This window comes from Hyalella azteca, unplaced genomic scaffold (assembly GCF_000764305.2).
Source record: "Hyalella azteca isolate HAZT.00-mixed unplaced genomic scaffold, Hazt_2.0.2 contig17993, whole genome shotgun sequence".
Taxonomy (NCBI): domain Eukaryota; kingdom Metazoa; phylum Arthropoda; class Malacostraca; order Amphipoda; family Hyalellidae; genus Hyalella; species Hyalella azteca.
Window position 1 is genome coordinate 199,908 of NW_025947752.1, and position 10,414 is coordinate 210,321.

The window sequence follows — 10,414 nt, forward strand, 5'->3', positions numbered from 1 at the left end:
CAAAGGCAAACTCCCGAACTGAATAGAAACCTTCGAGAATTCGAAGAGGAAAAAAAACTTTCTAACAAACGCTGGTGCGGAACGCGTCAACAAGGCCTCTATTACGCAGGAAAGACAATGTATTTAATGAGCTGGAGGCGATGCAGTCTCTCCAGCCTGGAGAGAAAAAACTGCCACTTTATGCTCTAATTGGGCAGGCGTGTTTGAGCGCCTTAATTGTGAGAACAAGTACAGGCGAAATGAATTTCTATTCACTTTGAAGCTTAAAATAATAGTGTCAGAGATGTCTTGTTTTTTTCTTTTAATACATACAGGGTTTGGGAAATGCATACCATAATTGAAAGCAAATTAGACATGATCGTTTTTTGCCTGGTTCTTTAAATTTTTATATTAATGACAACTGAAAAATACACCAATGGTTGATTCTAAATACGTATCAAAACATTCGTTGAGATTCATTCTGCATAGATTTTTTTGTTTCGAATTTTCAGCGCACAATCGACACCAATGAGTTGAAAAACCCTATTCTCAAGTGTCAAGTACAGATAAATTGGCTTTCCTATGTTTCCTCAACTATCAGCACACAAATTATCTCTCACTAGTGAACAAAATTTAAGTAAGTTTAATAAAAACATAAAAATATTTATTTGTTGCGCATAAGTTTTTGAAAACTTCGCACATAATTGGATCACTCCACATTCTGTCCCAGATTTTTCTTTTCAACAGAACTTTACTGCATCACAAAAATATAACTGTCCCGCACTGTATTCGGCTGCAGCGTCTGTAGAAAAATATTCGCAGATTTTAGTGAGAGATCTTGATCAAATTTCTATCCCATCACCAGTCCATTGATCGGCTGCGCAGTGTTGACCAAAGCTTTCGAACGGAGCGAAGCTTTGAGTGCACCAATAAATTCACTTGCATATTTATTTTGGGTCGTACTTTTTTCACTCATGGTAGCAGTAGAAGCAGTGTGTCAATTTGACAGACATCTAAGCTGAATTGGATTGCGACTATTGAACGAATATTAACTTTTAACTCTAAATTGTCCAATAAGAGATACGTATTGAAAAAAGTATAAGTATAGAATTTTGTTGACGTAATTTTGCGATTTCCTCCTTAAATTCTATATTTGTTTTGTTCCAAAATGTTACATGAAATAACAGGTGGCAATTATATCAAATAGTAGTGACACTTAGAAAAAAATGAACACATGATTTTACAGGAAATATCGTGTGTAACTAAATTCTCTACCTTCATTTATATTGTGAGCCAGTTGCTTAATTCTCAAGTTCAACAATTAATTAATATCTGCAGACAGTATGTATGAAGTGTTGAAATATTCTGTAACGGCTTTCACCAAAGGCCACGACCAGCTTTTATTTTTCGAATATTATACGTAGATATCACAAGTTTTTCTTCATATAAATTAATTAATATCTGTATAATTAATATCTAATATAATTGAATTATATTAGTTTAAAAATAATTGATTGAATTAAATTGGTTGAATTCTTAAAAAATCTCAAATCTCGTAGTCTCTAATTGATGGAGAATCTAAGCGCTAAGCCAACTCTTGCACTCTTACTTGAGTAATTTAATTTTCCTCGAGCGTGGCATTCATTGAGAAGGTTTTTCGCCGACATGGCTGCTACGCTATGCTTGGTTTGAAAGCCCCAGCAATTGTTAGAAATCATGTTGGCGATGGTTACAGAAAACTCTTCTGCTCAATAATCAACGTGCGTATCGAGCTTCAGATATTATATTAGTGATTTTATTTCTTGTAGCTACTATGAGATTATGCTCTTTGAAATCGTGATCTACGAACCAGTGAATTATTTTGGACATGCAGGAGAAAGATGAAGATGAGAAAATGTAAAATAGAAAAATGCAAAGTGACAAAAGAAACAACAATGACTAAAATGTTTACCAAAAATTAAATAATTGTGAATTGTTGCGTAAAGTTTGTATTTATTCGTGAAAAACATAATATTTAGAATGTTGATTCATAAAATTAGAAAAAATCGATTTATGAACATCAAAATTGATCTAAATTAATAGTTGAAAAAAGAAACACATTTGAATGATCAAGACGTGAAACGAAAAGATTCAAATTCGAGAAAAACAAAGCGGTATAATTCTAGACAATTTTACGTGGAAGAAAGTAACGACGTATGAAGAAATGATGATGTTCATCGCAAAGCCTTTGTTGAGTCTGCACCTGCTCGTCCTGCTGCTGCAATATGCAAGAGGTGAGTTCATTTCTCGACGCAAATTGTAGCCTTTCAGTTATATAAAATTCAATACACATGTGCGATTTTGTGTCGTTGGTAATAATTCAACATGAAGAATCGAACTATCAGAGGTAGTTAGAAAATTGTCAAAATCAGATTTATAAATCTTTACTGACAATTGAACAGATTTTGTTTTCTGCCAAATTACTTGTTGTATTCGAATATAATTTACGCTTAAATGTTTTATACGGGTAACTATATATAGCCAGAAACTTTACATAACAATTTTTTAACTCGCAAGTTCCCTTTGAGAAGTTGTGAATATTCAACCAAGATTAAAAAATGGACCTCACTGTTTGCCTGTAAATAATTTATTGAAATGAACTCAGTGCCTCACATCAATCATCGCACATCAATGCCTTTTGTTGACGACGTTGCCGTCAGAAAATAATCAGAGAAGTTCGTTCAATTGCTATTTGGAATTAGAATAAAATATTGCATCGTTCTCTTTCCTATATATATTTTTTCCTAAGGTGCACAGTAGTCTTTGATTTTTTATTACACCCTTTATAATTCGAGAGAACTATTTCCTTTTGTAGCCAATCATGTTCGTCAACTGCTCACAAAGGGAAACTTTTAAAGTTACTTTAAAATAATTACATATTGATCCTTCAAGACGACGTAGACTGATTATCCTCTCTCTTTGCTACTCAGGTACAAAGTTGTCTCTGAAGTGAAAATTAATTTAAAGCGATTATAATTGCGAGTAATAATACTTCAGACGATCAGAATTTAATTTCGTCTCTGTCCGTTTCAGTTGTTTTGGAATAATAACATGCATGCTTATAACCATACCAATATTCATATCAGTTCTTTGCGCATTGAACAGTAGTGAAAGACGAAGTTGACTTCTTGAATAATTTTTAAATTCTTCACATTTTTTTGCTACGACTTTTCAGTGTCGAAATGTACCTTGGAAACCCGCCGTTTTGCAATCATGATTAAAACAATTAATCATGATATCATAATAAAGTAATAACATTCGAATTACATCTTAGTAATTAACTAACAGTTTGATGGTTGAGTTAATCAATCATCATTATCAATCATCCGATTAATTTATATCGGATTAATTAATTCACTTGAACATTTGAGTTCAATTTCAGTTAAATCCCGTTAAACGATTGTTAGATTCTGAAGAAAACGGGAGATGCTCGGATCCGAATTCAGAATAAAAATATAACTAGTTTCAAGGAAGCTCAAATACGGGAATCTTGAGTCATTCTGTTCGCAAACGAACAGTAAAGTCTTGCAAGTTGTCCAGGAAATATTTCTTTCGTGACTTTTTTAAGCACGCTTGTTTTCAGTAACCATGCACTGCTTCACATACACCTGGATAGCAATATTTAATATTTAAAGGCTTTAGTAAGTTAAATCCCTTAGACCACTTTTGCTCTAATGCAAAAGAATTAAACAAAATCAAATTAAAAACTCGACTATATAATTACACGAATGCATACATTTAAGGGAAAACAAATTTAGAATAATATCAATAAAATTTAGAAAGTGATTATTTCGACACATGAAATTAAACTGTCTTGTTTTTATTCAGTGTTGCCTAGATTCTGAAATGATCTTATATTATCGGTTAAAGTAATGAACTTTTATGCACATTATGTTATTATATCGCTTTTAATAAAAGCGATATACTAACGTGCGGCCATAATTACCAATCATTCTTATGGACCTGAAATGGAAGTCGCGGTCTGATGAAAGTGGTCCCAGGTAACGTCATTATCTCCTCGCTCGGCTTTTGTTGGCTCATAAAAAGAATTCGCCTGAGATTCACTCTCTTACTTAGGCTGTAAAATTTAAAAATTGTTTCAAATGAACAGGAAAGTTATTCTTACGTAAGTAATGCAAGTTTTCTTCCCGTTATTAGTAAGCGGCTAAATTACATAAAAAGATTTCCTTGAAACTAGTTTTAAATATTTTTTGATTAATTACAATAAAAGGAAGAGCTTGCGGGTACGCAGAATAACTAAAGTTATTCGATAATGATTTGAAGTGCATTGAATAAAAAATATTAATTTTTCTTAAAAACAGGTGGTGTTAGTGCATCAAATCGTCAAATTTCACCTGACCTGGATTTTCAAGATCACTTTAGTTCCAAAAATGAAATAATGACAAACGACCATCATCATCTAGACGGAAATAGTTTACATTCGCAGCAGGACTCCAAAACTGGAATTATTATTCGTGAGCCTGATCGATCCTCTTCCAACACAACCGCCTCAACGTTGTCGTACGGTCTCCCTTTCAAACCGACTGCCGGTTTAATGTTTCAAAAGAAGAAGTCATCGAACGACGCTAACAGTTCCAAGTTTTCCCGGCCTCTTTCAATGGCAGCAACTGAGCCAAAATTTTATTTCACAAATCAAAATGTGTTGAAGGAGCCATGCTTAGGCACAGCAAGCACAGTCAGGTGCATGAAAAGCTCTTCTAACGTCAGCGGAAGCCTCGAACGAAGCATCAATCAAGCTCTGCCAAAGAACATCAAAAAGCGCGAGCACACCTCAGATCCACACCAAAGAGAACACGCGAGGTACAAATCAGCAAAGAGCGGCCGTAGAATATCTCGCAATGCTGCTGGAGGACCTTTTTTCGACCCAAAGTCTCCTGAAGAAGTGAAGGTGGCTATTGGAACCACGGCCCACGTGCCGTGCATGGTACGCAACATTGGGACGAAGCAGGTAAGCGGGTATTAATTGAAGGTCTTTGCTTATACAGATAATTTATGTGTAACCATAACAGTTTGCAAACACTAATCCTGCGTATTTAATATCCACAGTAGTTTTTTTACGAGTCAAACACCATTTAATTGAGACATGCAAACTTGATCTAGAATGTAATTACAATAATAATGGGTTGCGAATCTCACCGATAAAATGGCAAAATTTTTTTCGACATAAGAATGTCTTAATATGCGCATCTGTATTATAAATTGCTTGAGCGTTTGTACAGCTGGGCATGGGATCTATGATTCCCGCAATTCTGGAATCTAGTTTATTAGAATAAAATTAATCTAAGATAATTAAAGTAAGACCCGTTCTAACTTGCGTTTAACATTTTCAATAGCATTACCACTTGACTCTCTCGCTTAAAATTAAAAAAAAATCGTTTGATTTTTTAAAATCAATATTTATGCACTAATAGAAGAATAAATTTTTTTTATTTTATCTTTTCCTCCTAGTGCTACAATGCCTTAATAATTTTAAAAGTGCGTGCAAATTTTCACGACCTCTTAATGCCGCTATTCGATAACTATTGTGGATTCGATCTCGAACAGTCACCATACATTCAAGGCTTCAACTACAAACACACAAACAAACTTCGACAAATAAAATAAGACTTGATCGGCTTTTACCAGGTATCCTGGATTCGGAACCGCGACTTGCACGTTCTCACGGTAGGCGCCTTCACGTTCACAACCGACGATCGGTTCAGCGCGCACAGAGATACAATCACCAAAGACTGGGTGCTGATCATCCAGCACACAGACATCCAAGACTCCGGCCTGTACGAGTGCCAGGTGCCGACCAAACCTGTCACATCCCATACTGTGCAGCTCAAGGTGCTCGGTGAGTCTCTATTGATGAGTGAAATAGAATTTCTGTTAATTACTTAGCCGATTGAAGGGTTGGGTATGCTAAATAAAAGTAGCTTAGAGTATAAAAAATTAAAGGTAACGTTAAATTACGGACGACAGCACTCAAGATTTATGACTTAATAATAATCTTAGAAAAATGGTCAATAATTTTAAGACGTTTTGATAGCTGGGCGAATAAATAACCCATTTACTCATGAGCACCAATGTATACAATTAAGCAAATATACTGGCTATGCTTGAAATTCTCGAAGAATGCATAGCGCAGTGCAAAGAAATGTCTTCCCATCATTCATATATTTTAATGATATCGTTTATGGATTACTTCAGTTCTACCGTACATGTGCTTTATGCAAGAAAACAATGTAACTGAGTTGGTACCATAACTGCTTGTAGTGTTTGTATCGGTAGCATGTAATACCAATTCTTGATGAGAATAAAGAAATGCGGCGGGCGGGTGAGAGTTCGTCGATTATTCACCGGAGCATAAACAATATAATAAGAAATGATTTTATTTTAAAACAACACCGACGCCCGTTTTTAGCGCATTTTTTCACTTATGGAAAAAATGTACTATTGTGTTCGCCATGTCCGTCCGTCCGTTTGTCCGTCCGTGACTTCGCGTTTCCGTCGACGAGAAAATGCGCTCTCTGTCACTCACTGAGTTATATTTTTATTTACCTATAGTGCCCCGCACCGAGCTGGTGGGAACCTCAGAGGTTCACTTGGAACGCGGCTCATCGTTGAACCTGACTTGTCTGGTTCACGACTCGCCGTCTGCACCAGAGTTCATCCTTTGGTACCACAAGGACAAGGTAATTGAAAAAAAAAATTATAAACCGATAACAAACCTTGTAGATATCGCAGTACTTAGCATACAAGAAAGCATTTCCGATTATTATGTTCATAATACTTGAACGTGCAGGCAGTTCTTCAGATTGAAATATCTTCGTGCCGGTCTAGGGCTAGAGGTGAAGGTATTTACTTATTGTCGTCATAACTTGCTGGATTCTGATTGCTCTTGATACTTTGTATTCTCTATTTGAATAGGCTCGTTTCATAGATATAAAAGTGGATATACTGATTTAATTGAATATATATAATACAAAAAAATCCTTTTAATCTGAGCTATATATTCGAAGTGACGGTGATTCATTCAACTAAAGTAATACATGAATATTTCATTCAAGTAACAAACTTTCCTATCATAAACCGGATGTATATAGCTATCATAAACTTGTAACCAATGCTCCTGACTTGCACGGCTTGCGTTTCCGTTCTGCTCATCGACCAGCTTGTGAACTACAGCGCGAGCAGCGGCTCCATCAGCAGCGGCCGGGGCTCCATGGGCGCTGAAGGGGGCCGTGTCAGGGTACAGACAAGCCACACCAAAGACACGTCCAGGTCATCGCTGCTCGTCAGTAACGCCACCACACGAGACTCTGGACGCTATCACTGCGAGCCTTCAAACGCACCTAAGGCGGTCGCGCTCGTGCATGTCATTCCAAGTGAGTGCTTCACTTACCATGTCTTCTAATACTGTTGATACGCGGAAAGAAATCGTTGTGAAATCTGAATTAAGCCAGCTACAGATCGTAGTCAAAGTGAATGAAATGATGATAAGCAAAACTGCAATGAATTGAAATAAAAAATTGTTATGATAAAAAAGTAAATATAAGCACTAGCTTCAAAATTTATCATGGTTACCAATAATACGCGAAACAATTGCACATAATTTCAATTTGCGGCTCAGTTTCTACTGTCCTTTATCGCTCATATATAAAATAATTTAATTGAATTTTGCAAATACAAGCAGTCAAAATTCGAGTGTTTATTTCTCCGAGTGTTTATGCTGAGTAATATTTTTTTTTGTTACACCAATTCCGGTTTCGTACCGTGATTTCGTAAATTTTAAATTGTTTTCTCACGTCTGAGTTCCATATATAATTTGTTGCAGGCGAAGACCCAGCAGCCATGCAGACGACCAATTCTGTGGACGCCAACGAAGCGTCCGGTATGCTTCTGCTGCTGACAGCTCTGCTGGCCATCATGCTTAAGTCGGTCCTCCGTGTCTGCCGGCAATGTCCACCAACTCAGTGTCGGTCGTGGGCTCAAACTTACAGCATTGCGAGGCACTTACAGAAAATTGACTCCACTCATAAACACGAATCGCCTTATTTCTCAGGGTTCACTGATACTGATCTTTGTTGTGCAAAAATCGTTGTGGACCGAAAGAAATCTGTGGACCAGGCTCATCGAGATGATAAATTCAAAACGTTGTCTCGTCCAAAAGTTATTTTCTTCGAAAATCAGCGTACTGCACATGTCGATCGCAGTATGACTGTAAAGATGGGGACAGCGTCGACGACGTTGAGCAGCCCGAGTAAGTTCATTATTCATGAACTTGACTCAAAGGTTGCACATCCTCAGAAATATTATATGAGCGTGAGATAAGGCACTGATTCCAGTTGTGTTCAAGCTCCTAATAAAAGATGTGAATATTGCTGATAACCGAGAATAGTATACCCTGTCTAATATTCTTCGACTATAATGAATCAAACACAGACGATGATGCGTCTTTTGCTACGCCATTTGCATGCTTTCATGTTAAAATAATTCAAATGATAAAGTAAATTAGTTTAAACTTGTATGAACAATGAGATTATCACGTGATCTTTTAATTAAAGAAACAATTCTAGCGTTTTCATGGAGTATTTTTGAATGCGGAGTCTAGAACCAAGTGAAAAAATGTTTTTAAGTGTTTCTATGTTGAGATTACTAATACTGGTTAAGGGCCACTTTGATTCTATTTTACCCTAAATCGCAGATTTTAAGCTTTTTTCAAAGAAGCCGCGCAAGCAAACTTTCACGACTGTTTTGAAGCGAACACAATGGAATTCTTTCGTTGTGTAGTTGAAAGCTATACTCAAAAATTCAACTGAGTTTGAATGGAATCACACGTATAAAAATTTCCATTTACAAAAAATACTATCAATCGTTAATCAAGCGCAATTTTTGCAGCAATTCAGATCGGTTTTACTGGAGAGATAAACAAAAAATTTTGATCGAATCTACAAGTTAAGTTATTACTTTAACTTATTTAGAAAATAATCTTCAATCGAATTGAGCCGCCTAGATATTACAGTTCAGCATTAAATTACAATCGTTGCTTATTAAAAATGGTTATTCACTGTTGGTCATTATATGGCCAGTGTTAATTTGAGTACTAATGTTTTTTTATAGTTGGGTTTAAGACTTGTGGCGACAAATGCGCCCACCAGCCTGATCTCTGTTAGAAGCTACTAATGGTGAGCTGGGCATTGACCTGCCATATACTCAACTGTTGTTGGCCGTGAGCCCTTGCATGTCGAGAAGTGATGTGTAATCTTAAGTCGGAAACAAAGTGTAAAGTTTTATCTTAGCAGTGACCATTATATACATAATTCGTTTTCTGATAAAGATATCTACCCTATATTATTAGTTTTTTATTGCACCCACGAAGTAATCGAATTTGATATTCGCCGTTGAAAAATAAGCCGTTTTACTGTGAAAACGTTAATTTGGTTTACAATCACAGGTGTCTATCATTACAGGAATGGGGAGAGTAGAAAGAAAAGCGTTTCCATTAGTAAAATAATAGGCTTGGTTTTTTTCCTAATTTTTTCTTCATTATGCAAGTGCTCTGTAGCGGATTGTGTTCTTATAAAAAATTGTGTCCTTCTACATACGAAATTATTTCATTCAGTTTTTTAAATATTTACAAAAATTTTATTCATTTTTTATTATCACGATTTTTTTATTTTATTCACACCAATAATAACGTTACATATTGAACAGAAAACAAATACGACGTCACAGTTGCCAATTGTTAAAAACAGGATTTATTTAATTTCCCCGCACATAAAGTAAATTTATTAAAAATTCTACAGAGGATTACAAAGTTTGTTTCCACTCAGCGAACGTTTTTACTCGTCCAGATCAAAGGTAAAAACTCGACGATAAGGGCTTAAGCCTCCCAAGAATCTTCATTAATCTGGCAATTAGGCCGACTTTTCGTTTGTTGTCGAAGTTATGCGGGAACTTTTGAGGTTGGCTTCACAAGATGCACCGCAATGCCGTGTCTACTGGCACATTTTTACGTTCTTCTTGTGGATATATTAGAAAATGCTCGTTTTTCAATATTAGTATTTAGAACATCACATTCATCATAAAAAAATTAATTTTCATTGGTGAAAGTATAATGACAAAAATATAACTCAGTACTCACTGCAGTGAGTGACGGAGAACGCATTTTCTCGTCGACGAAAACATGAGGTCACGGACGGACGGACAGACGGACGGACGGACGGACGGACGGACGGACGGACATGGCGAGCACAATAGTGCATTTTTTCATTAAATGAGAAAATGCACTAAAAAGGAAAATATGGGCCTTGAAAGAGTTGCTGTTTTTACGGCAACTTTATGATTTTGGATAAGGAAATGTTTCCTTTGGTTAGCGAATAATAATAAT

General features: G+C 36.0%; 1 protein-coding gene across 1 annotated transcript; it reads left to right on the top strand.

Annotated features, from left to right (window-relative positions):
- Positions 1-1,910: 1,910 nt before the first annotated feature.
- Positions 1,911-9,365, top strand: LOC108672004. The gene is made up of 6 exons (XM_018159616.2): positions 1,911-2,252; positions 4,341-4,987; positions 5,665-5,875; positions 6,589-6,716; positions 7,196-7,409; positions 7,859-9,365. Exons 1-6 carry the CDS (start codon positions 2,183-2,185, stop codon positions 8,353-8,355), a joined length of 1,767 nt encoding a protein of 588 aa, XP_018015105.1. The 5' UTR covers positions 1,911-2,182; the 3' UTR covers positions 8,356-9,365.
- Positions 9,366-10,414: the final 1,049 nt, after the last annotated feature.

Bases quoted from the DNA above. Each gene is read 5' to 3' on its own strand.
- LOC108672004 (XM_018159616.2), top strand. From the start codon at position 2,183: ATGATGATGTTCATCGCAAAGCCTTTGTTGAGTCTGCACCTGCTCGTC. The intron at 5,876-6,588 runs GTGAGTCTCTAT...ATTTACCTATAG, and splicing joins TGTGCAGCTCAAGGTGCTCG to TGCCCCGCACCGAGCTGGTG. The intron at 7,410-7,858 runs GTGAGTGCTTCA...AATTTGTTGCAG, and splicing joins GCTCGTGCATGTCATTCCAA to GCGAAGACCCAGCAGCCATG.